Source organism: Dermacentor albipictus, chromosome 3 (assembly GCF_038994185.2).
Source record: "Dermacentor albipictus isolate Rhodes 1998 colony chromosome 3, USDA_Dalb.pri_finalv2, whole genome shotgun sequence".
Classification (NCBI taxonomy): Eukaryota; Metazoa; Arthropoda; class Arachnida; order Ixodida; family Ixodidae; genus Dermacentor; species Dermacentor albipictus.
In genome coordinates this window covers 123,029,767-123,057,698 of record NC_091823.1, presented here as the reverse complement: position 1 = coordinate 123,057,698, position 27,932 = coordinate 123,029,767, and the positions used below count along the sequence as shown (strand labels likewise).

The 27,932-nt window shown below is 44.8% G+C and overlaps 1 protein-coding gene and 1 non-coding gene across 2 annotated transcripts; both read left to right on the top strand.

Moving 5' to 3' along the window:
- The first annotated feature begins 380 nt into the window (after positions 1-380).
- LOC135909473 (uncharacterized) lies at positions 381-27,932 on the top strand. Its single transcript, XM_065441467.2, has 8 exons — positions 381-605; positions 3,909-4,121; positions 10,096-10,170; positions 12,812-12,850; positions 13,366-13,449; positions 21,403-21,502; positions 25,464-25,563; positions 26,904-27,932. Exons 1-8 carry the CDS (start codon positions 522-524, stop codon positions 27,169-27,171), a joined length of 963 nt encoding a protein of 320 aa, XP_065297539.1. The 5' UTR covers positions 381-521; the 3' UTR covers positions 27,172-27,932.
- TRNAS-CGA (transfer RNA serine (anticodon CGA)) lies at positions 6,018-6,090 on the top strand. The gene has a single exon. It is a non-coding gene; the product is annotated as a tRNA-Ser (tRNA).

The window sequence follows — 27,932 nt, the reverse complement described above, 5'->3', positions numbered from 1 at the left end:
TGGAAGGGTAGGGCACAACGGACAGGTTATATTTACTGCTTTACTGGTCTGCTGCATTCCATCGCTGCACATGTATGAATTTACTCGTCGTCTGTAAACAGCAACCTTCCATTTAAGCAAACTTTACAACTCCATTTACAACTCCACAACGACTACGTTTATGCAGGCAGACTAAAAAATACTCAAGTGTCACGCGAGTTCGCGCCTTCCCATTTCGTTCATTAGTTTTTTTTTTTTCGCGTTTTGCGCGCTTCGATAATCATCGATTGAAGACTGGATGCGATATAGCTCAATTCAAAGTCGCAGGCTTATCTACATGGCCGCTGGGACCAAGTGAGATTAGAAGGTAACTGAAAGCATACCAAGGGCTTCATGTGAAAGAAGGCCGTAGAGCGTAAACCTATCACAACAAATCAATCCCAGTGTGCCTTCGGATACAAGAAAGCCGCGGTGCTGCTTTGTGCGGTCAACAAGAAATAGCCCGTTGTAGGTTCGATCAGCTCGCATAGGCGCCGAGACTCATGCCGTCCCTCGAAAAAATGTTCACCGAATATGTAAAGAAGAGAGGACATTGTCTCAAGCTGTCCGCGCACACCGCGTCCCTGGTGAGTGTGTTTCAAGCCGGTTCCTTGCGCGCAATCTGTCGCAGAAAGGAAGCAGGCGATCGCTTTCGTTGTCGCGAAATGCCAGCCCCTAAGCGTTGGGGCTAAGACCACCGCTCTTCGCCAGTATCAGTACCTGCATTGCCACCGCAGGCGATTGTCGGCATATAGAAAGGGAAAGCCTATAATAATTCGGTGCACTCTCGTCAACGACAACGCTGGCATTCAGATGTTTACCACGTGCTGAACTGCCATTTCTGTGCGCTGCTGAGCAAGCTTTAGCACTTTCAATTCTAAAACGAAACGCTCGAACAGACATAAATGTGAACACCACCGCACTGTACTGGTCGCCTGCAACGTTGCAGTTCAAGTAAGGATTGCGTCGAAGTTTGTGCCCAGGGAACTTTCTTTACCACACGTCAACTCGATACGCAGTACTGACGCGCCTACAGAACGCGCAGACTCGGTATTTATTAAATGCTATGTGGCTCTAGGTAGTAAGTACGCTCTTAGCCGCTTAGCAGAGGCATAGTTTGTGCCCATACGCACTATGGCTGCTTAAAAAGCGATGGCAGCCCCTGCTCACGTGCCGTCTTCTGAGATTGACGCTGGGCACACGCTAGAACATAACGTGACACGTAAGGACTACTAAAATAGGACTGGTGCGAATATGACCGGCGGCGCAAGATTCGTGCAACTTTGAGGAAATAAAGTAGACGGTCAAGCGCGCATTTTTTAAGCAATTAGATGTCGCATATAAATGACATCTCAATTTCTTTTTCCCTCTAAAGTTAGCTGATTCTCTCTGCCATCACGTAAAAGAGATGTTGATTCGGGCTTTCGAAGCATGCTGAACATGCTGAATAGGCCCTTTTTATGCTTACAAACAGGCTTCCCAGAAGACTTCCGGTTAAGCCCTCAGGAACAACGCAAGTTACAATAGCCTTTACAAAAGTTACAAAAGAGCGGGACGCGCTCAATCTCCATATTGTCTCCATTGTGTTTTAAGGCGAAAGCCTTTCTAGGCTCATGGTGAAGTTTGTGTCATCAGACCTGACCGCCGGAGTGTCCGCCAAAGCGTCATCACGCCATATGAACACAGATTAAAGGATGAAAAATGATTGATAGTGACCAATAAAGTGAATGATAGTGCCATAATAGAGATTGACAAAGGTTAATGACTAGTAATGACTAATAATGGCTACTAATGACTTGTAAGGACTACTAATAACTCCGGAATTACCAATAAGTCTAACGACGGTTCGTAATGACCATAATTCATTAGACATGACTAGGATCGTCTAGTAATGAGTAGTAATGACTAAACTGACTGCTAATGACTACGAAAACAGGGATATGTCTAACGATGGCTTGAAATGGCCACAATTGATTACAAAGGACTAAAATGCTGGCTATGAGAAGTAATGACTAATAATGACTGAAATGACTTATAACGACTAGTAATTACTATGAAATTACCAGTATGTCTAACGACAACTTGTAACAACTACTATGCATTAGCAATAATTAAAAAGGCTTCGTAATTACCAGTAATGGCTAATAATGACTTAAATGACTTGTAATGACTACTAATGACTACGAAATGACCAATATGTCTAACGATGGATTGCAATGGCCACAATTGATTACAAATGACTAAATATGCTTGCTATGAGCAGTAATGACTAATAATGACTGAAACTACTTGTAATGACTAGTAATGACTATAACATGACGAATACGTCTAAGAACTTGTAACGACTACTATTCATTAGCAATGACTAAAATGTTTCTTAATTACCAGTAATGACTAATAATCACTGAAATGTCTTGTAATGACTATGATATGAACATGTCTAACGACGGCTTGTAATGACCGCAATTGATTACAAATGACCGAAGAGGCTTAGTAGCGAGCAGTAGTGACTAATAATGAATGAAATTACTTTTAATGACTAGTAATCACTACGAAATTACCAATATGTCTAACGACAACTTGTAACGACTACTATACATTAACAATGGCTAAAATGTTTACTAACTACCAGTATTGACTAATAATCACTGAAATGACTTGTAATGACTGCTAATGGCTATGATATGACCAACACGGCTTGTAAAGAGCACAATTGATTACAAATGACCGAAGATGCTTAGTAGTGAGCAGTGGTGACTAATAATGAATGAAATTGCTTGAAATGACTAGTAATGACTACGAAATTACCGATATGTCTAACGACAACTGGTGACGACTACAATTCATTAGAAATGGCTAAAAATGTTTAGTAATGACCAGTAATTATTAATAATGACTGAAATGACTTGTAAGAAGAGAAAGAGAAGAGGCAAACAGAAATAGGCGAATGATAAGAGGATGAAGAGTACGCTTTCGCTGTTAACCTCTTACGAGAGATCTTAAGAGACCGTGTAATTTTCTTTTTCTTCAGTGTTGTTTGCCTTTAGCCGGCCGCCTTCGCTAGCAGTACGCTTAACTTCAGGTTTGACTACCATCTGCTCTTACATACACTTCTAGAGAAAGAACTTTTTGTAAATACGGGCCCAGGTTCTTTATTCCTTGCACCGTGGGTTACCTCATTGCAAACCGATAGCGAAGACCTTTTTCCCATTATGCGCGCGAGCAGCGCTTCCTCGTCGGGTACCTCCGCGGATTTTTCTTTCTTTTTGCCTACCTGGAAACCAGTGGCGCATCGCCTTCTGTACGACATTCCGTAACATGGAGAGCATCACTGAAACAGGCAAGTCACTATCGCTTATGTGAGCGCTTCCAGCTACGGAACGTCACGGCAAGGATACGTGACGCAGCTACCGTCAGTTTTGGCACAGGTAAAGAAAGGGTAGCCGAGCTCATTGAATGCGACACTGGCACGGTTCTGCGGGAGCACAATTATGAGAACTGATGTGCTCCATGTTCGAAGAAAAGGCCTGTTATTCGGGGCATACTTTTGAACGTTTCCGCCTGTATATTACAGTTCAGGGCGGTGCAATCTTGAATGGTAGAACCAATGTTTGTCGGCCATGTTTGCTTTGCTTGTGCACCCGCAAGTTTTCTGCACTGTTTTTCCACCCTATGAGCGACAAAGCCCTCTTTGTCTACAAGCATGAAACCGTTATGCATGGCAGGTTGGTAGGGCAGTTAAATGGAGTCATTAAATTAGGCAGACTCGAGGCAGCGGCAGAAGGTGATGATCTCTTGGAGAAACTTCATTTCACGTGGCAGACTTGGGCTGATAATGATGACAGGCGTTTCCTTTTTTTCAAAGCGTGCGTTCTTCATTACGAACGCAGGGAAGCGGTTTGTTGGTGGCCGTGCTCGGGTACTGCCTTCGAGAACGACTTCAAGGGCTTGGCATCGTGGTAAGACAGGACTGGGAACTGGAAGGGCGACGCGAATACCTGGTGGGACTGGCCGCCACAACCGTAGTGCTGGGTTTCATGTGCACCTTGGCCGGCGTTCTTGGTATCTTGAATTTGCTGCTGGATTTGAGTGCCCACATAACGGTAAGTGTTTCCCACAAAGGCACCCCCCCCCCGTCATAGTTTCGTTTCGTTAACATTGCGCCGCAGTTTGGTGCTAGCTCAGTTTGACCGGCGTACCAACATTTGCTGTGCGTGGACTTTTCTTTTGTCCTCTCTCGACATATTTTTACGTATAGTTATGTTGTTTACTTGAACAACGTTTCTTATAGTAAATGAGTTCTCACGGTTAAATTCTAGCTAGCACTTTTTTAAAGTCACACATAAGTAATGTTAGCACTCAATGTGTTTGTGTCCCTGAATATGCCTCAGTGTGTCTTGGCGAAGCGCGTACTTTAACAGCGTGGAACCTACAGAAACTCAGAGGGTTCAAAAACAGTCCACTGCTCATACTGTATAGCAGAATGAAGATTTGCCATGCCAGTTCACCATCATCATCCAGGCTCTATATTAACGCCGAAGCTTTATTTACTACTGGCTGAGAACACTCATGATTCTGTTCTGAAAAGTACGGACATATGGAGGTCTACTATCTTACCAAGAGAAAGCCGGATTTACTATTCCTAATTTTTGTACATACCTTTTTTCGATTCGATCTCTCTCTCTTTCTCTCTCTCCCTCTCTCTCGTTGAAAAACTGCAGCTGTTTGATAAGATTTTTTTTTCCGTAGAAACTTTATACCGGTAGCACAATCTTTTCCGCGACCAGAATTTCCTTCTCGCATCTGTTTTTCTACGATGTCACAAACTGCAGTGTTGTCGCCTAATAACTAGTCAGCCGTAACGACATTAAGATGTGTTTCCTGCCTATTTCACTTTCGGGCCTCGCGACGAAGAAACTATACATCTGCCGTCACACATGGCTGAAATCACCACGAGATACTGCGGCATAGAGTATTCCCATCTGTAAACCAATTATTATTCACCTTTTTTTACTGGGTGTCAAGGAATGAAAAAGACAGGAGGAAGCATACCGCAACGCGATTGACGCCAAACCTGTCGGCCAAACCTGTCGGCCAAACCTGTCGGCCAAACCTGTCGGCCAAACCTGTCGGCCAAACCTGTCGGCCAAACACGTGATCGCACTTCAAAGTGCGCTGTTGGTTTGAGTGTTCCCTCTCTGCAGGTAGAGTCACGGCAGGACAGCCGCACAAACGCGCACCGGATAAAAACTAGTGGCATAGCTATACTGGGAGCCAAACATCTCAGCAAATGCCGATTCTTGCTCCATGATCCCGATGCAAGAGTCCACGTGTTGGACCACCACTGTGGCTTCAGAGGGTTCGCTTGCCAACCGGGCTGGCTGCGTCACATAACGCTCCCGCCTACATTTTTCCTTCCTCCATAAGAGACGTACATGAACTTGTCGGATCTTCGTGCTTGCGCATTCAGACGTTCTTGTGGCTTTGTTTATGAAGCTTCTTATGCTTCTTAGAAATCTATACTCTTCGAAGAGCAGAAGCTGCGAACACGCACAATCGTCACTAATTGCGACGATTCAGCTTGTCGAGCTGGCCAAATCGAAACGCGCCGAGTGTCCGAAGACAATGGCTTGCGCGCGATGAATTCGTAAAGGCGTTTCGCGTCCCCTGTCGATGCATGCGTTCGTGGCGTAATGATTTCAATATCTGGCTTATGTGCTAGGGGTCCCGTGTTGGAATCCTGCCATTGGGTAATTTTATTAGTGATAATTTTGTTTATTAGGCAGTACTTTGTTGAAAGTCACGAGCCTAAAAAGCCACGAAGCCATTTGAAGGCAGAAGGATGAGGTTTAGGCCTGTCCGTGTATTTCCCATAACTCAAATGATGGCTGAACCACGTCCACGTCCACCGCCAAGGTCTATGAGCGGTGGCGCTGGCTAACACTCCCAGGGTTCTACTACGACACATAAATACCCAAGAAAGTGGCTGAAGAAACGGCGCCGCGGTAGCTCAATTGGTAGAGCATCGCACGCGAAATGCGAAGGTTGTGGGTTCGGTTCCCACCTGCGGCAAGTTGTTTTTTCATACACTTTAATTTCCGTTAATTTATCGTTTCTTTATTTCATTTATTAAGCACAAGTAATTCCCCCTGTGTTGTTCTTAATGTGAGTGTTTGTTGGCTTCTTGTCATATGACTCAACACAACTAGTCACTCTGCTTCAGGAACACTCCCTTATGAGTCGTGCGATGAGGTCTTGCTTGGAAAGCACATCTTCACTCAGGCAGATTCTAGCAGACGCTGTTATTACATTTATTTATTTATTTATTTATTTATTTATTTATTTATTTATTTATTTATTTATTTATTTATTTATTTCAGATACTGTCAATCCCAGCGGGATTTTTACAGGTTGGGCATATATTATACACTCACAAATAGCGATAAAAACAGGCTTACATGATTTCAACAATATTTGAAATCGACACGAAGCAGATATACACATATGGTAGGAAATAAAACAAGGGTACATTTCATTTGGCAAAAGGGGGTGACATTACATAGGCAAATACAATGCTCATACAGATTTCATTTCATACAATGACTTGAGTGGTGTTATTTCCGGCTAACATAATCTAATTATTGCACAAAAGCTCTTCTACAAGGGTTATAAATTTCGGCAACGATGTGTTAGTCGTTATGAAGGGGTCCAGGCTATTCCATTCTCTTATTGCAAGAGGAAAGAACGAATATCTAAAACAGTCAGTGCGAAATGCATATTCTTTAAGTGTTAATGAATGCTTATGGCGGGAAGGTCTAGTGTCAGCTAGGGATATATACAATGAACTATTTATTCGTAATGCATTGTGTATCAATTGGAACAATAATTTTAGTCTTGCTAGCTTGGCGCGGTTTCACAGAGTAGGAATACCGGCTTGTTTTAGCAGTTGAGTAGGTGAGTCACTATTCTTGTATTTGTTAAAGATGAATCTAATTGCCTTTCGCTGCACTCCTTCTAGTTTGTTAATAAGCTGTTGTGTACAAGGAAACCAAATTGTGTTACCATATTCGAGAACTGGGCGAATAAATGCGTTGTATGATAGCAGTTTAATTTCCGGTGGCGCAGCTCGAAGACTTCTTCTGAGGAAGAATAGCCGTTTTAAAGCACATGGTATGATACTGTTAATATGAGATTCCCATCTTAGGTCATGTGAAATGATCAAGCCAAGATATTTAAGCTCATAAACTCGGGTGAGTGGTATATTATTGATAGTGTATTCGAAGTCCGACCTATGTTTCTTGCGGGTTATAGATAAAAAGGCAGTTTTTTAATGTTCAGCTCCATCTGCCACTTTTTACACCACTTCACTACATCGTGAAGGGCGCTGTTTAAATCAACGTGGCCATTCATAGAGTTAATGTCATTATAAAGAATGCAGTCGTCGGCAAAAAGCTTCATTTTAACGCGGATGTTAGAGGGCAAATCATTAATAAAAATAAGGAATAAAGTGGGAGCAAGGACGCACCCTTGAGGCACCCCCGATGTAACTGGTACAATGGAAGAAATTTCATTGTTAACAACAACATACTGAAACCGGTTGGTTAGGTAATCTTCAATCCAATTGACAATAGAACCATCGCCTAAAGTTGTTTTCAGTTTGCTGATTAGTTTTCGATGGGTTACTCTATCAAACGCCTTCGAAAAATCTAATGCTATTAAGTCAACTTGTTTTTGATTATCAATGCTTTGGGATAAGTCATGTGTTACTTCAAGTAATTGGGTTATTGTTGAAAGTCCCCGCCGGAAGCCATGCTGGATAGGCGATAATATTTCTGCTTCCTCTATAGATAGCTCGTGATATGTTTTAAGATGATATGCTCTAATAATTTCCCAAAAGTGGACGTTAGCGATATTGGTCTGTAATTACCAACATCACTTTTTCTTCCTGCTTTATGAACGGGGATTACTTTTGCTATTTTCCATTCCTTTCCCAGGCTACATGTTGATAAGGATTTGTTAAATATTAGATGTAGATATTTCGCGTTGACTTCGGCATATCTTTGAAAAAAAGTGTTGGGAATATTGTCCGGGCCGTTTCCTTTTTTTGTGTCTATTGATAGTAATAAGTTCAGGACTCCTGACTCAGTTATCGTTGGCATGCCTAGCGATCTCTGGATGTAGTGATTCACCTCCGGAATGCGACCATCGTCAGCAGTGAACACAGACTGGAAGTATGTGTTTAATGAATTTGCAAAACTTAAATTTTGTTCCTGAGAATTGAGAGTGTTGCTTTGTTTTTTGGGGCTAAGATACTTCCAAAACTTTCCAGGGGAATGTTTTAAAAAGTTAGGAAGCGTAACTGAAAAGAAGTGCTTTCGCTGTACTAATCTTTGCTTTCATTTCATTGACAGCACACGTGAGTTTACGTTTATGTTGAGGGCCTTTTTTTGTTTTGAGCAATTGTCTTAGTCGCTTCACTTTGCGCTTCGCATGAATGACATCACGTGTTATCCATGGGTTATTTCTATTAATTCGTTTGGTTCTTATTGGAACATAGTTATTGATGCAGTGGGATACAATGGCTTTAACTCTTTCCCATATTGTGTCTATATCAGTGTCTGAAGAATTAGCGAGTTCTTCAAATGACTGATACTCCAAAATTAAGTAATTAACTATGCTTGAGTCGTCAGCTTTTACAAAGTCTGGATAACTAGTTTGGAAAATAGAAAGATTTGTTGCGGCCCGAATGGGAGTAGTGCATAATGTTAATTTGTGATCTGATATTCCATCTAGCACTGCTAAGTTAGTTTTATTGATCGAAAAGTGGTTGCTCAGAAAGATGAGGTCAAGAATGTTGGATGCATTGCCTTGAACACGTGTGGGCTCGTTGACAACTTGTGACAAGTCGAAACTAAGCATAATATCAAAAACAATTTCTGAACAAGGAGAGCGATAACTCATGGTTGGCCAGTCGATATCAGGAAGGTTGAAATCCCATCCTAACGAAACTATACAGCTCGAGGATCGGGCGCTAGTGAAGGGCCGTAACTATTTCGATTGGAAAGCAACCTTGCCCATCCGCTTCCTAAAGTTTAGCTGCGGGTCATGAAGCGACAACGCGTTAACAACACTAATGAATTCGGCTCACCAGTGCAGTAGATTTTAATAAGTTTGATTGCGTGCGTGTTGGTAATTCGGCAACGAGACTGATTCTCGATCTGAGGTTCTGTATGGCATCTCAATTTGGTTACCGGAAATCTACTCTCGGCCAGAATGGGTTGAGAAACCTTCGGAATTGTATTGCAATACGTTTATTTTCGAGAGCAATAATTCGTGATTGGCAGTCGGCCTCTAGAGTACACGCAAGAATACGTTTATCTAGGCCAATTACTCGCAGTGCACCATAATTGTTAGAAGAAAATTTATATGAAAAGTTAAAAATGGGTTGGAGCGCGTACGGCAGGCATTCCGAAGTCATGAATGTGAGTTTACCGCAATTCTCGAAAAAAAAAGAAGTGTGCAAACAGTCAATTCTACCGGAAGTAACAAAGAAGCCTGAGAAGTTAGGGACCACGCAATGACCAATGAAACGAAAAATGCCAGGCATAACGCTAAGAACAGGGAGACAGTGGGGTGGGCTAAAGAGCAAACGGGAGCAGCCGAAATTCCAGTTGACGATAAGAGAAAGAAAAATGGGGCAGTTCGGTAGTCTAACGCGTACGGTCGACAACTGGTGGTCTACTTGCCAAGAGAAGCGCAGTCGAGGACGGTCAGAAAATTCGTTGATATGATTAAATTGGAACATTCGCAAGCATTCGCAGGTCAGCTGGTGCCAGGCAGCGGAAATTGGAAATCACTGGCAGACGCCTTCATCCTAGCAGTAGGCACAAATAGACTATGGTAATGATGATGATGATGATGATAACGATGATGATTAAAACCTTTATTTCCCTGGAAAAGCCTACGTGAAACCTCTAGACACTTGGTTTACCTAAGCAGGTCGCGCACTTAGCGATTTCAAGCACGCCTCTCTTTTTTTGCATCATTGACCCCTCCCCGTGACATCTCTTCCTGCAGTTGGACATCATCTTCGCAGTCCTAACCCTGGCTGAAGTCGGAGTTGCTTTGGCAAGCTTCATGCTCAAGACATGGGTACGTCAAGGCTATACAGCATTTCAGATGCATTCACAACTATCATTTCGCGACGTTACTATTTGTCGACGAAGTAGGCGGTGTGAGCCGGCGGTTAGCACAAAACCCTGCACAGCCAATTTAATTTCCATGACAACGCGAAGTGCTTTACGACAGCCAAGCTCGCATTGCAACCACACGTGACGGAGACTGTCCCCTCAGATCAGCAAGAAAATTCACTTAAAGGATCGCTGTAGCTAGCGCGCTAAACGTTGATGGTGATATTTGGCACGGCCAAAGGTCATGCTTGGGCAGAATTATGAAATCATAGTGGATTCAGGCGCTTTGCAGGAGATTGCTGAGTTTGTCTTAATTGAGCTTTTGGCTTTCGTGATATATTCAAAAAAGAGTTACGCTTCAGGACTACCGCAAATATCAAGATATAATTCCAAAAAAATTCAGCGACCTTTAAAACTCAATTTTCAAGCTTCACGTATTTTAAAAGCTGTACGCAAATTTCAGACTTGTGTTAATTGGTGGCTGTTTTTTTTTATTTGTTTGCACTTGCCGAGGGACGTACACCTTTTGAAAAATGCTGAGCGTACGAAGAGGACACGTGGCGCGATAAACTGCACTTCAGAACTGGAATACGTGTAGATTAGAGTTTAGGTGCTTCATGGACGGCCGCGAGAAATTTACGAACTCGCGTCATGGCAAATTTTCAGTTTTTCGATCACTGCAATACATTTTTTCATTCTTGTAAGCAAACAGCTTAACGTTTCTGCTTGAAAACTTTTCTCACATGTATAGAGAAAACTTTTCTACTCTACGCTTAGACAATTGTTGAGACTGTTCGTCAGCTTTTTTCTTTATTATTCGTTTCAGAGCGTTAATTTCCCATGATGGCGTGTTCTTTGGCCGGAAAGCTTTGCCGGGAAACGCAATTATATCCATACATTTGTTCTATGTGCACCTTAATGAAACCATTGGGGTCAACATTCTGTTTGTGCTTAGTGAGTATTATGACGTCATGGTCCTTCTATAAAATTTTCAAGACTTCCCGATTTTGCTCAGTTTCAGGAATACAATGTTATAAACCTAAGCGAAATAATCTTTCTTTTAACACTTGAATACATCATCTTATGTAACAAATTTCATTCAAATTTTGTTGAGCGTTTGCCTAAAAAGCAATACTTTTCTGCTCTACCCATACGTATATTTGAGCCCAGGGAATCTGAACGAAAGGTTCTTCGGAAGGCATTCTATGCAACTTCCGAAGTCGATCCCTTAAATTCGCGTGTATCTCTTCTCGTCACCGGTAACAATATTCACAATTATAGGCAGCGGTTATTGATTGATAAAAATACGAGGGCAGAGTCAAATCTTTCTACTTCGCTCGAAAGTGTTTCATCAATCTACAGAAATTGAGGTTGCCGCCTTTTCTAAGCACCTGGTAGACATCACCACTACTACCATCTTTTTCGTGTGCTACGCTTACTGAGGCTTCTTTGAGCAGATATTTTCATCAAGAAATCCGGACTCTTTTTAGAAAAATATATTTTCTCAATTAAACCGGCACTCGCAAGGTTGAAAAGGAAATAAAACACATAATAGTGTTTTGTGACCGCTGCAGGTCCCTTGTTCACAATGATGATGAGCGCAAGAGTGGCCGCTTATTTATGTGATAGATGGCACAGAGTGAGCGTGTATATCTCGGGGAGATTATGTTTATTTATGTTTAGTTATTTTTCATTTCCTTTTGAACCTTAGGCGAGTGCCGGTTCGCGTGCATCAATTCACCACCCTCGCCTGACGGGTTTTCGTCTAACTTTGGGCTATACACATATATACTTGTAAAGGGCTAATTTTGAAATCTGTCAGCATTCTTCCTAGTGTCACTTTTTGAGACCCTCAAAAAAAAGTGCGAGCAAAAACCTTTTTGTAAGCTCTATATCCACTCTTTCCTTCTGCATTGATTGTAAAGTGGCGTGAAAACAAGCCGCGTGAAGCAGTCATATCCGCAATTTGCTCTTGAACCCCTCATTCTATAGCCTGCACAGACATAAGCATAGCAGCCTTTTATGGGCCCTTATTATCGCCAACGGCTTCCTTACAAACCTGCATACCCTACTGTTTGATCAAGTGGCACGACCACATAGATATAATAGCATAAACATGTAAGCGGACAAAGTAACTTTCGTTCAGATTGTGCAAGTTAGAACCGCCTGTGTACACCTAAAAATGATTTACCTTATAATAAAATTAAACATGAAAGTTTAGGACTATCTAGTGGCCGGATCTGTTCAATCTTCATCCCGAATTTCAGCGTTATCAGTTATCTCGTTGACTTACATTGATTACACGTTGGTTCTTCGTCGATGATGACACAACAGTGTCGTACAAAATAGTGTCAATTTTCTGAACAACTAAAAAAAAAAACATTGTCTCGAACTGCCGCGTGCGTCTTGCTTTAGGTTAGAGGAAAAGGTTCTAGAAGATCATTTCTGGTTTAATTTTGTACAAGATGATTGTCCGAGACCCACGACGATATACATGAATCCGAGGAAGGTAACTTTTTATTTTTCGCCCAAAACGAAAACGTCCCTCGCAAGAATGCAATGACATGCTGCTCGGCATGATTTTTCTTTGTCTCACTTTTCAGGTCCGCTCCGACATTCCGCCCAAAAGAGCCGACTGCGAGGTAAGCAGCCTAGCATGTTTCCGCCACAATTCGAAGCACTGTTTTCTTATCTCTTCTGAGGGATACGTCCGGTTCACACGAAGTGATCATGAGATACTTTTCATTTTCAAGCGTGCTGTACTAGTTCAGACAACGCTGCGCGCATCTGGCCTCTATTTTTGCCTCAAGTTGAGCTGTACAGTGCTTAAGATTCTGCACCTACAATACCAAATCTTAATGCTTTCAGTGTGACTTCTTTGAACTCTCCAACTCAAGTGTACTTTCGCGCATTTCATAAAGCTTTATTATTCTGCTTTCAGCCTCTTTGGCATTTATTGCAATAGCTCCCGCTTTGCATCAGACATTTCTGCTTTGCCAAAATATTAACTTCTACACCACTGGGCCAAGAGATTGGTGGAGTTTCCAAACAAAACTAAATTTTTCGTTCATCTCACATTCGCTAGACTTGATAGCAATGACTCCGTTCTACTTATGCTGCACGAAGTTTTATTTATTAATTTTTTTGCACTTGATAGGAAGACCTGAGGAACGCCGTCATTGTGACCGGCAAACTGCTTCAAATAATAGGCTTCCTGTTCTTGGTGTCCGCAGTGGCCAAGGTGAGGCGACCATTGTGCCATTTGCACGGAGAATTCCTACTTTTATCAGTTTAGCAGATCGCAAGTGCTCTATATTTAGATCGATTCTGTCCGGCTTTTCCAAGGATATAGTTGTGGACTAAGCGCAATAAGGTTCCTAGAAACTCGCAGTGTCTAGCTCCCACGACGTATGTAAAACAAAGAAAGGTTTTTAGCTGAGCTTGTTGGGGCACATAAACTTTCGGGGGAACTGCGCGAGAACGGGACAAGAAAGGAAACAAACACGAGCACACACTATTAACGCATGATTTATTTGAAAGTACACAGAGCATATATGCTGACGCGAATGCATACGTGGTTAGTCGGTGCAAGGTAGTCAAGCTCCTTATCCGTCAGATCGATTGATGGGATGCTGACGCATTTGTCTCTTCGGTAGATTGCGTGGGCCTCAAATATTTCACGCGTGAGGTGATTCTTGTGTGCCTTCAAAAATTTGGAGGACGCTTAAGTTTCGCCTTTAAGAGTGGAATGCGTTAGCATTCGAAGATCCGTGACTGCTTCTCACGCTTCCCGGCAACTGGAGTGTATGTAACCATAATGTTTACCGGGAAACACTCGCGGCGAATGCTATGCACGAAGGTGGGCTTTCTGGTAGAAACGCGGCCTCTTGCGTTGGCCGCGATGTGGCAGAGGCGAGTGCCATCTGGAAGTGTTTCAAGGAGACGGGCGCGCCGCTTTGTGGACTTCGAGATATTCACGCACCGGGATGCGCAAATGGCGAACGCCGTGGCCGGTATATGAACGTTAGAAACACTGAAAAGGGGTTCGTTTGAGTTTTTCCGTAACATAATTATGTTTTCTCGTATATTCAAATTACAATCCGACGCGATCTTGCCTGCAGGTTGTGTGTAATTCGTACTTTACGATTTACACACAACTATTTACGATTACAATCATTACGAAGAATTTACGATTACGAAGACCCCGGTCATACTGTACATTCATAAGATTTCACAACACATCAAGAAAATCGCTGGAAGGGCCGAGGTGCGGGTTGTTTTCTCGGTACCAAACCGCTTCTGCAGTTAGATTTAGGCGCACGTTAAAAAACACCAGGGTGTCAATATTAATTCGGAGTCCGCCACCACGACATGCCTCATAATCCGATTGTGGCTTTGGCACGTACAGCCCCATAATTCAATTAACGTTTTAGCACTTCTGCCACCATGCGATGTGCCATCTGAGGCAAGGACAATGCTCAACCCTCTCAGAAGTTATGAACAATGTCAAACAAACACGTCTCCCTGTGTGTTCTGTGCACGACTCAAACAAACAGTAGTGGGGCACGCAACGTAACGCTCAACACAAGCTAACCACTCTCGTATTAGATTAAACGTTGAAAAAATAAAACATTTGCTGTCTAAATCACTGCTAGTTATCGTCAACCAAAGCAAACAGCACAGAAATTTTCTCGTACATCGATTTCCACAGTGCGTGGAATCCGCATAATTTTTTTAAATTCATTGAACAGAATGCTCCGATTGAAACCGGAGTAAAGAAACCCAAGCCATCCACGACGCTCCAAGGAAGACAGGACGAATGTGAACATAAAATCGAAACCAGCATCAAACAGAACGAAAGCAAATTTGAAACTAAACTAGAACAACTGGAAGGGAGGCTAGAGGCAAAGAGAGAGGCGCTAGAAAAGGCGATACTACAGCAAGTGCAACAAATGATGGCTGACTTCGAAGCGAAACTAGCAATATGGGGACCGCAAGCAAGTAGGGAAGGGACGCGGTTGAAACGGCCATTAAGCCGTACACTAGGCCCCCTGTACCCGCCGAGGGATTGGAGAACCTGTAACGCCGCCATGGAGAGAGGAATTAGATACACGATTTGGCAATGGAATAGTAGAGGATACGATCGAAAACGATACATTTTGCAACAACACCTCAAAGACAAAAAAAACGGATATTATAATGATGCATGAAACGCACGGGCTGGCAAAATTGTCGGGATACAAGTCCGTTAGTACTGCCAAAGGGGAGACGAAGGCGCTAACGACGTTGGTAAAGCGAAATCACTCGGTAATTCAACGCGACATGGAGGTTAAGTCAATCGATCACATTCTTCTAGAACTCGTACTCATGCGGAAAACGAAGGACAGTCATTTTGTATTAAATATTTATAGCAGTCCAAAGTGCAGACACCATAAATTTCGATCGCTCTATTAAAAAACCCTAGCCATAGCGGATAACCGAGCGGTAGTGATCGAAGGCGATTTTAACGCCCAACACGCGGCATGGGGTTACAAAATCCAAAGTCAAAAATACAGGAACCTATGGCTAGACGCGCAACAGGAAGGCCTGACCCTCGTGGCCGACCCATCGGTTCGCACAAGAATAGGTACCAGCGTTTGCGCTGATACTAAGCCAGATTTAACATTCACCAAGAACATACGGGACACGCAGTGGACAAATACACAACACGACTTTGGGAGCGATCACAATATACTAGACATAACGGTAAGGGCAGGACCGCGCAAAAAAAAGGGTAGACCACTTAAGATTGTCGACTGGGAAAAATTCAAGAAAATAAGGGAGGAGGCCTACGACACTACACAAGGTATTGAGGAATGGACCGAAAAACTAAAGGGAGATGTGGCGGCAGCTACGAAAACGGTCCCGCCGTAAGCGCATTTAGAGAACGTAGACAGTAAGCTTCTACACATGTGGGAAGCTAAGGCAGGGTTGCAACGGACATGGAAAAATAACACAACCGGACGCTTCGTAGAAAGATGGCCAAATTGAACAGGGACATAGAAATTGTTCGCCCAGCAGCTATGCAGACAACAGCGGGAGGAAAAATGCAACAACATGGACAGTCAGATAGGAATGGCTAGAACGTGGAACATCCTTCGATATTTGTTAGACCCGGACGGGACCAAGTCGGCACATAGGCAAAATATAAATCGGCTAATACAAACGTACCAAGGTACAGAGCAGGACTTCCTCAAGGAAATCGGGAAAAGATACATCTCGCAAGCGCTGCCCGTCATACAGCCTGACTACACAGGGCAGGTAAATGACGAATTAGACAACAAAATTGGCGAGTCAGAGGTCAGGGCAGCTCTACAAAACTCAATACCAATTGGGCACCCGGACTAGACGGGGTAGCGAATAAAACTGTAAGGAACTTGGACGATGAGTTAACCGATTAACCAGTTAACCAGTTAACCGAATATATTAACGAATGCTGGGAGGCAGGGCAGATGCCGCAGCAATGAAAGACGGCACAAATCGTGTTAATACCTAAACCGGGCAAGCGACTCCAAATTGAGAACTTGAGACCCATATCTCTCACTTCTTGCGTGGCGAAACTCATGGAGCACGTGGTCCTAGCGAGGATAACCACCTACCTCGAAGACTGGGACGCGCTCCCACCCACAATGATAGGATTCAGGAGAAATCTCTCGGCGCAGGACGCTCTGTTACGACTAAAGCATTAGATCATACACAATTCGGGCAGATCGACAAAGGCAATTCTCGGGTTCGACCTAAAGAAGGCCTTCGATAACGTAACACATGCAACGATACTAGATAGAGTAGGAGAACTGGGACTGGAAAAACAGACGTACGATTATGTACGCAATTTTCTAACGGGCAGAAAGGCAAAGATCACGATAGCGGACCTAGTTTTGGAGGAAATCGAGATAGGCAGCGAAGGTACGCTACAGGGCTCGGTCTTACCACCGATGCTATTCAATCTGGCGCTAATCGGGCTGCCAGCCAAGCTACAAGAAATAGAGGGTCTCAATCATACCTATACGCTGGCGATATCACGCTATTGGTGAGAAACGGAAGAGACGGGCAAATAGAACAAACGCTTCAAACAGCGGTCGAAGCGATCGAAAAATATCTAGAGGGGACAGGGCTAACATGCTCGGCAGAGAAATCGGAGCTGTTGCTATACAGACCGACTCGCAGAGGTCGCAAACCAGGCAACTACAGGGAAAATCTCACCCATAGAGAAGAAATACTGTTAAAGACGGCCGATGGGAAACCCATACCCAAGGTCGATAGGATCAGGGTATTGGGGCTCCTCATTGAAGCCAAGGGCAACAACAGAGAAACCCTTTGAAGACTGGAGGAATCTGTAGCGCAAATCATGGGGCTAATCAGAAAGATAACAAACGTAGCGGGATGAAAGAGGAAAACACGATCAGGTTAATACAGGCCTTCGTAATAAGTAGAATAGTATACGCAGCGCCGTACTTAAAATGGCAGGTTGCGCAAAAGGTCAAATTAGAATGTCTCATTCGGAAAATATACAAACTAGCCATAGGACTACCGATCAGCACAAACACGGACAAGTTGCTGCAATTAGGCCTACACAACACGATAGACGAGCTCATTGAAGCGCAATGTACGGCACAATATGAACGCCTTTCTAAGACTAGAGCAGGCGGACACATCCTAGAGAGGTTAGAGATAGGTTACCACACACAGCACGGTGTCAAGGTGGACATCCCGAGAGAGACGATGGAAACAATGGTAATACCTCCCATACCAAAGAACATGCACCAAGAACACTATAAGGAAAGACGAGAGAACAGAGCGAAGGAAATACAGAAGAAATTCGGCAGCGACAAGGACACAGTGTTCGTAGACGCGGCTCGATACAGTCGCAGACGGCGGTTTACGGTAGCTGTAATCGATAGGGAGAAATGGTGCAAGACGTGCGCGACGATACGCACCGCAAGTGACGAGACAGCGTGAGAAGTAGCCATAGCGCCCGCAGTAGCATCAGACTAACGTAGCCGTGGCAGTAAGAAACTTTCTTACGGCAGTAAGAAACTTTGCCAACGGCCGAATCTCCCCGGAGGCACTATGCATTCTTCTTGCCGGAAGCCAAGATTGCAAAACAAAATTATGCATGACATGGACATCCGCTGAGACCCTCGCGGAGGACGGCAACAACGAGGCGGCACACGACGCGGCTCGAGGGCTTTCGGACCGAGCCGCAGTCGCAAGTGACGCCCGACACCCTCCGGACGTGACGGTGCGGTAAATGAGTGGGAATGAGAAGACAGAATGACCACATATAATGACAACACAAAACACTATTGACACAAAAAACACGCAAAATTGACAAAAAAGCAGTCTGCCGCATGGCGGCAGGTAAAAACTAGGACGTATCCGAATCCTGCGCTCTCGCACATCATATATCCGGATGTGCATCCAACTGACAAATGCAAAACATGTGAATCCAGAGCCACTCAGGAGCATATATTATGGGAATGCCGAGGCATACGTAAGAATAAAGAAAACGCGGCCTCTAGCAGCAGCCTTCGCACGCGCTGGGAAGCCGCGCTGCTCAGCCCCGCCCTCGAGGATCAACTATGGGCCGTCCAGCGGGCCGAGGATGCCGCCAGAACCCAAGAACTCCTGGCCGTCACCTAGGCGGGGCCTTTGGTCCTCCCCGCCAACTCGCAGGGCACACAATAAAGTTATTTCCTCCTCCTCAGTAAACACTCTCATAACAAATAGATCAGGGCGACTCGTGTAGTTTTTGAATCCAATAATCAACAAAGTTGAGGTAAATCTTATGACAGCAATATGACATATTCATTATGTAGGGATAAACATCGCCAAGAGGCGATTCACAAAACAAAATGCACATCCAATGCACATGTTCGAAACTATGTGACGCGAAGCTTTAGTATAGCGCAGAGCCAAATGCTTTAGAATTGAGGGCTATGCGCACAATGTTATTTATTTTCATCTTATCACGGAATGTTTGTTTATCCGCCACAATGGTCGCACATTCATTATCATGAATTTTTGATATGTTGTGGGCGGTCTCAAGCGTGACCTCGAGAAAAAGGAACGACAATACAGTAGTGCAGACAATCACGAGTGCATTTATCGCACCTTTCGTACACCAATGCCCCTTAGCCGAATTACTATCAATAGCACATGCCGATGGGTGCGGACGAGTCGATGAAGTCCGACTCTCCGCGACAGGATATTGAGCGAATATGTTCGCCTCCAGACTCGACACTATAGTGTCGAGTCTGTACACGCGCCTAATCGGTCGCGTGTACAGTCACGCGAACGGTGTCGCGTTCGAAGGACCGAGTTCGTCCGTTCCGGTGCCCTGCTCCAAAGCCTCGCAAGACTGCTCCACAGAGCGTTCCGACAGGCGCTCGACAAGTCCGCGCCCTCTGGCGACGCCAAGCCAGTGAAGAAGGGTCTGCTCCCTTTTGCGCCCGAGTAACCCCGCCGTTAAGTGGCGTTAGCAGCTAGCGTGCCTCGATTTCCCCCTCCCCAAAATCTGCAGCGGTTGCGGAGGAGGACATCGAGGCACCCTAGGTGCTAACGCCACATAACGGCGGGGTTACTCGGGCGCAAAATGGAGTAGCCTTTTCTTCCAGCAGCTCAAACCCTTCGATGATTTGTAAGTAGCGGCACTCTCCTTCCCGCGGCGCTTTCCTCCTCAATTTCCCTAGCGCGCCAACCACGCGCACTGCGCACGGCACACTGTTTCTCCTTGGCTCCCGCGGCCGGGCCGCAGTATTCGATGAAGGCACATTATTTTGGATCAGTTGCACATTACAGTGGTGTACAAATTTTTTTTAATGGTGATAGCAGCATCGAGGATGCTGAATGTAATGTTTATGAGCAAGTTTTTTTTTCTTCTTAAAGCCGCGTGAATGGAGCACGCTGATCTAAAAGGAGCTTTGAGGCAAGTACTGTACTCCTGACATTTTGTTCTACCACAGATTAAGATTTATTCTAGCGCATCTGTTCTAGTATTGGTTGCGGCACGTCCCTCTATGTTTAGGCTTCGTTTTCTTGCCTGCGGTGCATGTGCACCGCAGGTATTATAATCAGCGTGCCTTCTTATAATGAATTAGTCGCGAGTGCATCGTCCGTCCGCGCGTTTATCTTCTCATTGTGTAAGTAGCTTTTTTGCTGTGGTCGCTAAACTGGATAGGACGGCTCTGCGCAGTTTCAGTGCGAGGAAGCGCGCGCGATCGTGTGAACACCTCCTGCACATTGCCTGTATCCGTCAGAAAACCAAATAGTGATCGTCACCTACTCATGCGTACGTGGCAACCCAATTCAAAGCAAATTCAAGGACTGAAAAATAATGCAGAAACTCCAATGGAGTTGTCTAAGTGTGCGTAAACATTCTCCCGAATTTCAAGTCGGCGGACCTCCAATTTCAAGTCGGCCCACCCCCAATTTCAAGTCGGCCCACGCCCAAATTTCAGGTTGACCTACCCCCAGATTTCTACTTGGCTTAACACGAAATTTAAGTTCGCCCACTCCGGAATTTGAAGTCGGCCCACGTCCAAATTTCAGGCTGACCTATCCCCAGATTCCTACTTAGCTCAACACGAAATTTCAAGTTGGCCTACCCCCACAGGAAAGCGGCAGGGCATTCTTTATCTCCTCTGCAATTCTCAGCCAGCAGAATGCACTTGCGCCGTCATCGGACGGGAGCCGCCGGCCGAGCTGCCTACAACCATCATAACGCCCTGCCGCTTCCCCGTAGCCAGGCACGGTGCAGCCGAGCTTGTTCACAGACGTACGCTTGAGTGCAGCACGACACCACTTCGAAACCATTTTGCGGGCTTTCTTTGCAACCTGGAAACACTATGTGGCACGTATAGTACAGGAAACGACTTCATCAATGGTTTCTGAAGATGCTGTACAAATCCGCTTAAAAGACATGGGAATATAAGACAAAGTTGGGTAATTAAACTTATATAATCATTGAGCTATGGGGAAAACAAAAAATTGCCTGAGTTACTTTAGGACATCGCGAATAGTATGCGTTCGGATCCATTCGCTTCCACGTTCCTTTCATATTTAAAGTCTTGGCTCAAGTTCCGTGAGACACCCTTTATGTATAATCTTTGTGTGTAAATATTTTAAATATGTGTATACAACCATTTCCTTTCAGAGCGTGTGCATTGTAATAAACCGGGTAGAGAGCTCAGGAGTCGAAAATCATGTCAATCATGAAGGAACCAGCAATACCGAGAAGGAGGAAATGAACACAGGTATGTTAATTGCTTTTTTTTTTCTTTTTTTCCCTGTTTAAGCAATAAATTGCGCCGTAACTTGATCTGTCTTGTCGAATTACCGTTCTCTCTGCATTATTCTAATGAAACTTGTGCTTATTTTTCGCAATCCTTGCTACTAAAAGGCGAGATACCCCAACATGCGCGCCCCATAATTTTTGTCAATGCGTGGTTAATATTAAATGGCGCAGGCATGTTGACCGTGAACGGAAGTTATCTTTTAGACTTATGGGAATTTGGCCAAATGCCATGAAATCGCTCATCAATTATCAACTTGTGTTATCGGCAATGGTATCACGGACATTTGAATCGATGGCGTTGAACTTCCTCATCGGGAAAGTCATAAGTGCATTGAGAACTACCAGCAACGTTGACGGCGGCACTTACCATCTGTCAGAAGCTGTTCAAAAGTAACTGTGTTATAACTAGGGGCTTCGACACCTACCGCGACTTGTGATGGGCCGCCGCGACGGTTCAATGTTCTTTTTCGTTTCCTCTGAATTCTTGGACATTTCAATATCATTATTTCTCTAGTTGCATCACACTGTATGTTTATCGGTCTTCTTAGCGAGCACTTTCCCGCTGCTTCTTTTTCTTAATCCAGCGTACATTCATTGTTTTGTGCTAACACAAACGTGAGCGTCACGCCGACGGCAGCGCCAGCTTTTCCAGTGGTGGAGCACGCCCCCCAGAGCATTTATGCAGAACGTATTTTGTGGCGTTTGCTACCAAGCTGCAAAGGTGAAGGAACCAGTTTGATTTTGATGAATTATGTTCCTCTTAAATCAAAGGCTGCCATTCACCTCAACACACGGCGTAATGAGCCTTGATACATATGGAGTCCCATGCTATGTTGATCGCGTGCACTTGTGCGGGTTCGTCAGTTGCAGCCTTCTTGGGGATATTTCAGTGCTTAGATGTCCGTACAAACGTTACTAAGTGCTTCGTATGTTTTTCTTTCTTTTTTCAATTTCACGTTAGAATATCGTAATGTCTTACCGAGTTCTGCGGATATTTTTTGGCTCTGTCTAGATACAATGCTGCCTGGGAAACAGCACAGGATAATCCATTTTCTCGCTCCCTGTGCTGAATTTGTTAACCGTCGCATCGATGATGATGATGACAAAATGTATTTAAGGGATGGCGCGAAGGCCTATAATGGGGAATAGGAAGAGGAGGGGGGAGGCGTATTCAGAGACGTCCTAGAAGCTGTGCGTCCCTGGCGAAAGCCAAGCGCGAGTTCAGAATGACCCTGTCGGAATCCATGGAGCCAGTTGCCGGTCTAATCCACTCCTCGTAGGACGACACTCGCACCGCCCTCAGGTGCTGGTCCCGCTGCTGAGCGTGTCGCTGGCACTCCCAAAACAGATGGGCTGCGGATGGCCGCGTGGCCATGTTGCAGTCAGGGCACCTGTGTGGCGTCTGGAGCGCTTCTTGGTCCGCGGAGGCTGTGGGATGGCCGGGTTCCTGCGATGGAAGGGCGTTGGGAGACGGAGATGGAGGGCGCCTTTCCCGGCGTGGCCGGTACTGTCGCCACCGCTCCAGCACCGATAAATTGTTATCGATAAAATTGTTCATGTTTTGCCGAGGTTTGATTTTAACGAGTACCAATACCGGCGTTCTGTCCGCGTTTTAGATTATATACACGGACTTACAGAATTCTGAGTTTGACGAGAGCTAACTAGCCAGGTGGGATAATTTATTATAATGCCAGATTTGCTTCAAACAAAACCTTTTAACTGAATGCTTTGTTTACGGAACTTGAAATGGTCTTAGAGAACGATTAACATCTGCGTTGCAGACATGCAGCGTATTGAATGTGTAACATCATTCCCATAAAGGGGATGCCCCGCTTGGACTACAACGGTGCGTGCGTGTGCGTGTGCGTGTGTGTGTGTGTGTGTGTGCACACACACGCGCACACACACACACACACACACACACACACACACACACACACACACACACACACACACACACACACACACACACACTCGGTCTTTCGATTGACTCTCGATCTTAACCATGAAACATTTCTTTCAGGGGATTGATATTATGGTATTTGTGAATGAACTATGTAAATGCTCTACTTGACGCGGCGTCGAGTTAGCAGCCATGAGCAGTTAGTCTTATGGAGGTCTGTTTCAGAGAGCAGTGAAAGTAGCAACAAACTTTCTCATACGAAATGCGCGCCTAACTCTTTCTTTTGCTCATTAATAAACTGGCCACATTCAACTAGAATAACACACCAGAATAATAAGAATCATGATCGCCGGGCAATGTCTTTTTAACACGGGTAACATGTTGACACCAATTGCCAAGGCTTTTCGTCCATGTAAAATGCAATGTCTGTCATAGCTAGTACGAAGCGAATATTAAGTGTTTAGCGAAGCATCATACAGAACTTCGCGTGTTAAATTTGCAGGCATTCTTCTTACGCAGAATTTATGGACAGTCACGCGCATTTATGCATTGCAAAACCAGTAGACCCCTTCAACGCTGCATAGCTTGCGATATCCAAGCCCCAAATTTTCTCTACACACGCGCGTTTGAAGTAGGAACTGTGGTTCAGGCATGGTAGCGGCAAAGAAGCCGACATATTCTTAAATAAGTACGATTGGAAGCACCCGTACCCCAAGCATACACGAAGGGAACGAGTGCGCGCGGCAGCCAAGCGAGCCGCAGCGGGCGGCGTCCTGGCCGTGACGTCACTCACGAGAGGGCGCCACTCCAAGTTCTCGCCGCTAATGGGGGCGATTGCCATCAAAAATGCCGCTAGCAAAAGGTTCACCGTAGTAATAGCTGCGTACACTAGACCGGCGTATTTACAGCATTCGTCATGCAAAGGAATTGGCTCAAATCTGACATTAATAATGGCAACGATATGGCTCAGCGCTGGTACTACATCAGCAACGCAATGGCTGCTGCATTGGCATAACATTCGTCCAATCTTGGCTTTAACTCTCGGCCAGCATTGGTTTGGGTTGCACTTTGCCAATGTGCCAGCGTTGGTTGAGGATTGGTACCAATTTCTGCCAGAATCGGACCGTGCTTGGACTATTGCTGGTAGGCTGCCTGGGTAGCCACACGGTCAGGCTAAATTAAAGAGTACGCTGTGGCACCTGTGATTGTGAGCCCTCATAGGCGTCGTTCATTCTTGTGCTGAGCACAAAGGCGCGGGATCGACTCCCGTCCGCAACTACAGTCTCGCGTAAACGCCATGCGAAAACTGCCTCTGAACGAGTTCTTTACGAGGTTGTCTATTCCGGTTCCTTCAGCTACAACGCCCCTCATAGCGCTCTGGCTGTAGATATACAAATATGGATCGTAAAACTCAAAAAGTTCATTTTTTACGCAATTGCGTCATCTTGTAAGCATGCGTCTACGTCGCAGTTTGGTAGTCCCGGGTCCATATTCTATACCACGCATGAAACATCGCGTTTACATACCCGTTAAGCAGCTATACTCAGTTGTATACATAGCAGGCAGCGCTGTGGACGCTCAACAAGTAGTGCGACCATATCCTGTCTCACTCCGCGCGTTTCCCTGTGCGGTTGCTCCTAATTCGCGACCCTTTCTAAATAACAAGCTATTTGATACATTACAACTATAACTGCTGCACGCGAGTTTATATGTCAAATTACGTGTTATTAGGGCACCTTCGTGCTTCCGGTTCAGCACAAGAACCTGGTTTTGGTCACGAATTTTCATTATACAGTTTTGATTAGGTCACTATTGCAAATGCAGGTGAACCTAGGAAACTAAGGAAGCGTTTCCAGTGGTTTGCGCCTTGTTGGCGTTTACATTTATTGTAATAGTAATGGCATCATCTGAAGGGTGTCCAGGCTCAAGTATTCACCTTTGAACTCAAAACGACAGTCGATTCATTCCATCGGGGCAAACAACTACTAAAAGCTGTTTCTTCTTTACCACCTTTCAGTGAACCAAATTACCGGGGCCATGAGCAAAAGTAATTCCGGGAACAGCAACTTCAACTGCTCGAACTCGCTGTTTGGCCGGCCTCAGTCGCAAGGAAACGGGTGAGCATAAGGACTGTTTTTGCCGCCACGCGCGCGAGCACAGCTCAACTGCTGAATGATACCAAGGAAGACAACTGTGTCACATAACGCCCGAGCCGCCGCGTAATTTGTCGCCTTACAAGCGTCTGTATATCGCCTGTTCTTTCGCAAGATATATATATATATATGTAGTTCGCACAGACGTCATCGTAGCCGCCATCCTGGTGCGTGTGCTCGGTGATACTGTCCATGACTTTCCGAAAAAGCTGTCGATAAAGCTTGATGTGTTTCATTTTGTTAGCACTGTTAGCATTAAAAAAGGGGAAACTACAGCTGTACAGCAAGACAGGCGCAAGCGCTTTGTCGTGACTGTTGTTGGAGACATATTATACAATGCAGGAGGACCAGCACTTGTCCTGTATTCTTTTTCGTGTTTCGTTTGTATGTGCGCCGCCCAAGAATACATATTGCGTAATATGCACAAAGTGATACGTCTATGTTCTTAATCGAAGGAACGTATCCCTTATAGACGTAAGGAACGAAACAGAGATAAGATGCAAATTAAAACCACGCATGTGCCTTATGAGGCTCTTCTATCAGCAGAAGTCTCATTCGGGCTGGCAGCGATTGTCGGCAGCCAAAATCGCAAACATGCAAACATGATTTTAGTAGCCTATCGGTGTCTCGTACACTCACCTTTGTTTTCGACAATGAAACATCGACGCCTTCACGAGCAGTTTCGTCCTTGGCTCTAAGCAAAATGCTCGTCCGATAAAGTTCTTTCTTACGATCGTTTGTATTTCTGCATCTGTTTTCCACTGCGACCCTGTTTTACGAACTACGCCAGATCAAACCTTACGTCTCACTGGAGCTACATAACAACCGCGAAATTGTTGTCGGGATAAGTAAATGCATATGAAAAATACTTCTCCATATTTGGGAGCTTTAGGATTCAGTGTTTATTTTTTTTGTATACGCGATGCCTGTGCGCATAGACGGGCATATTCTTTATACAGTATAATGTTTTGAATATGCCACGTTTTCTTTGTTTTGTTACTGAATCTTTAACTTCTATTGTATAGACTTCTATGTTATAGTTTAAAATTCACGCGTCGCGGTAGCCCTGTGGCTATGGCGTCGCGCTTTTGCGCTCGAAAATCGCGTGTCCACGGGGCTCGCATTTGGATTTAGGCGCTCGTTAAATAATCTCAGAAGGTCGAAAATAAATGCGCAGTCCCCCAATACGGCGTGTCCCATAATCGGACAGTGGTTTCGGCAAGTGAAACGTCAGGATTTATTTCATATTTTTTTTTACTTTCAACTTCCCAGTTCCAAGCGGGTGTTCGCGTGTTCATTCGCAGGGAATCCACCGTGTCGAGCACGACGCGAATGGAGTCTCTGCCGGTCACGACTAAAGCAACGGTTCAGATAGCCAGCACCGAAGTGCCCCGAGACGTGTTCAGCGAGGCTACCATCACTGTGACCTTCCAGCAGAGATCGTCTGGCGGAGAGCCGAGATTGGAGCACGCCGAGTTTAGCGGATACTACGACAACGAGGAAGAGTGTAGCCCGAGCGTCATCGTTTTTCCAGCATTGGCGACTGTTCCTAGCGCTCCGCCAGTGCTGTAAATATCAGTTAAGGCAAGAAATAGGCTACCCTAGTAAGGTAAAGTGCCCCACAAGGAATTGTGAAGCCTTGCTGCGTCCGTTAGAGCCTCCTTGCTCTTGGGCTAGTTTTGATTGGCGTCTCGCCGAAAAAGAGAAAAAACTAGCCGAAGTTGCGATGAAAAATGCGCGTAACGCTGCTGGTACTCTTAGAACCAGAAGAGTCAGGAGACGTTGGGAGCCCGTATCTTTGTTCCGAATGCATTGGCATTAACTCTGCGATGTGGATGCCTAGATTATTACGTGTATTAACCAATGCTGTGGGAAGACATTCTGGCTTAATTGCTCTCGATACCGGAGGTATACGAGAGAAGAAGCGTTCACCTGTTGGTGTTTGAGGGAAATGATTAAGGCTTAACCAGCCTTGATCGCCTCATGTTGGTGTTTTCTAACTCAAATGCCAGTAAGCGATCCTTTACGCCAGAAGTATTGCTCACGTGGCATGCGTCTGTAATGTATATGCACCTGCTAGGACAACGCAACAAATCAGTGCCTCCGTTCGACTTTTGGTCTCCATTCGGCACAGCAACTACTAAGCGACACGAATGCTGGTGAATACAGATGCTTTCAGCATCTGAATTAGAACCTTAACACACAAAATGCGCATATTTACTTACTTTCAACAGGTGATAAAGTTACATAGGGAATGTTTCATGTCTCTGCGTGCGTGCTGCCTGTTTTCAGTGGCACGGCTGGAGTATTAAATAAAGACGACAGAACTTTCA

What these genes read in the sequence shown, in the direction of transcription:
- LOC135909473 (XM_065441467.2), top strand. Translation starts at nt 522, where the DNA reads ATGCCGTCCCTCGAAAAAATGTTCACCGAATATGTAAAGAAGAGAGGA. An exon ending in CCGCGCACACCGCGTCCCTG is followed by an intron (nt 606 to 3,908) that starts GTGAGTGTGTTT and finishes TTACGAACGCAG; the next exon opens with GGAAGCGGTTTGTTGGTGGC. An exon ending in CCTCAGTCGCAAGGAAACGG is followed by an intron (nt 25,564 to 26,903) that starts GTGAGCATAAGG and finishes GTTCATTCGCAG; the next exon opens with GGAATCCACCGTGTCGAGCA.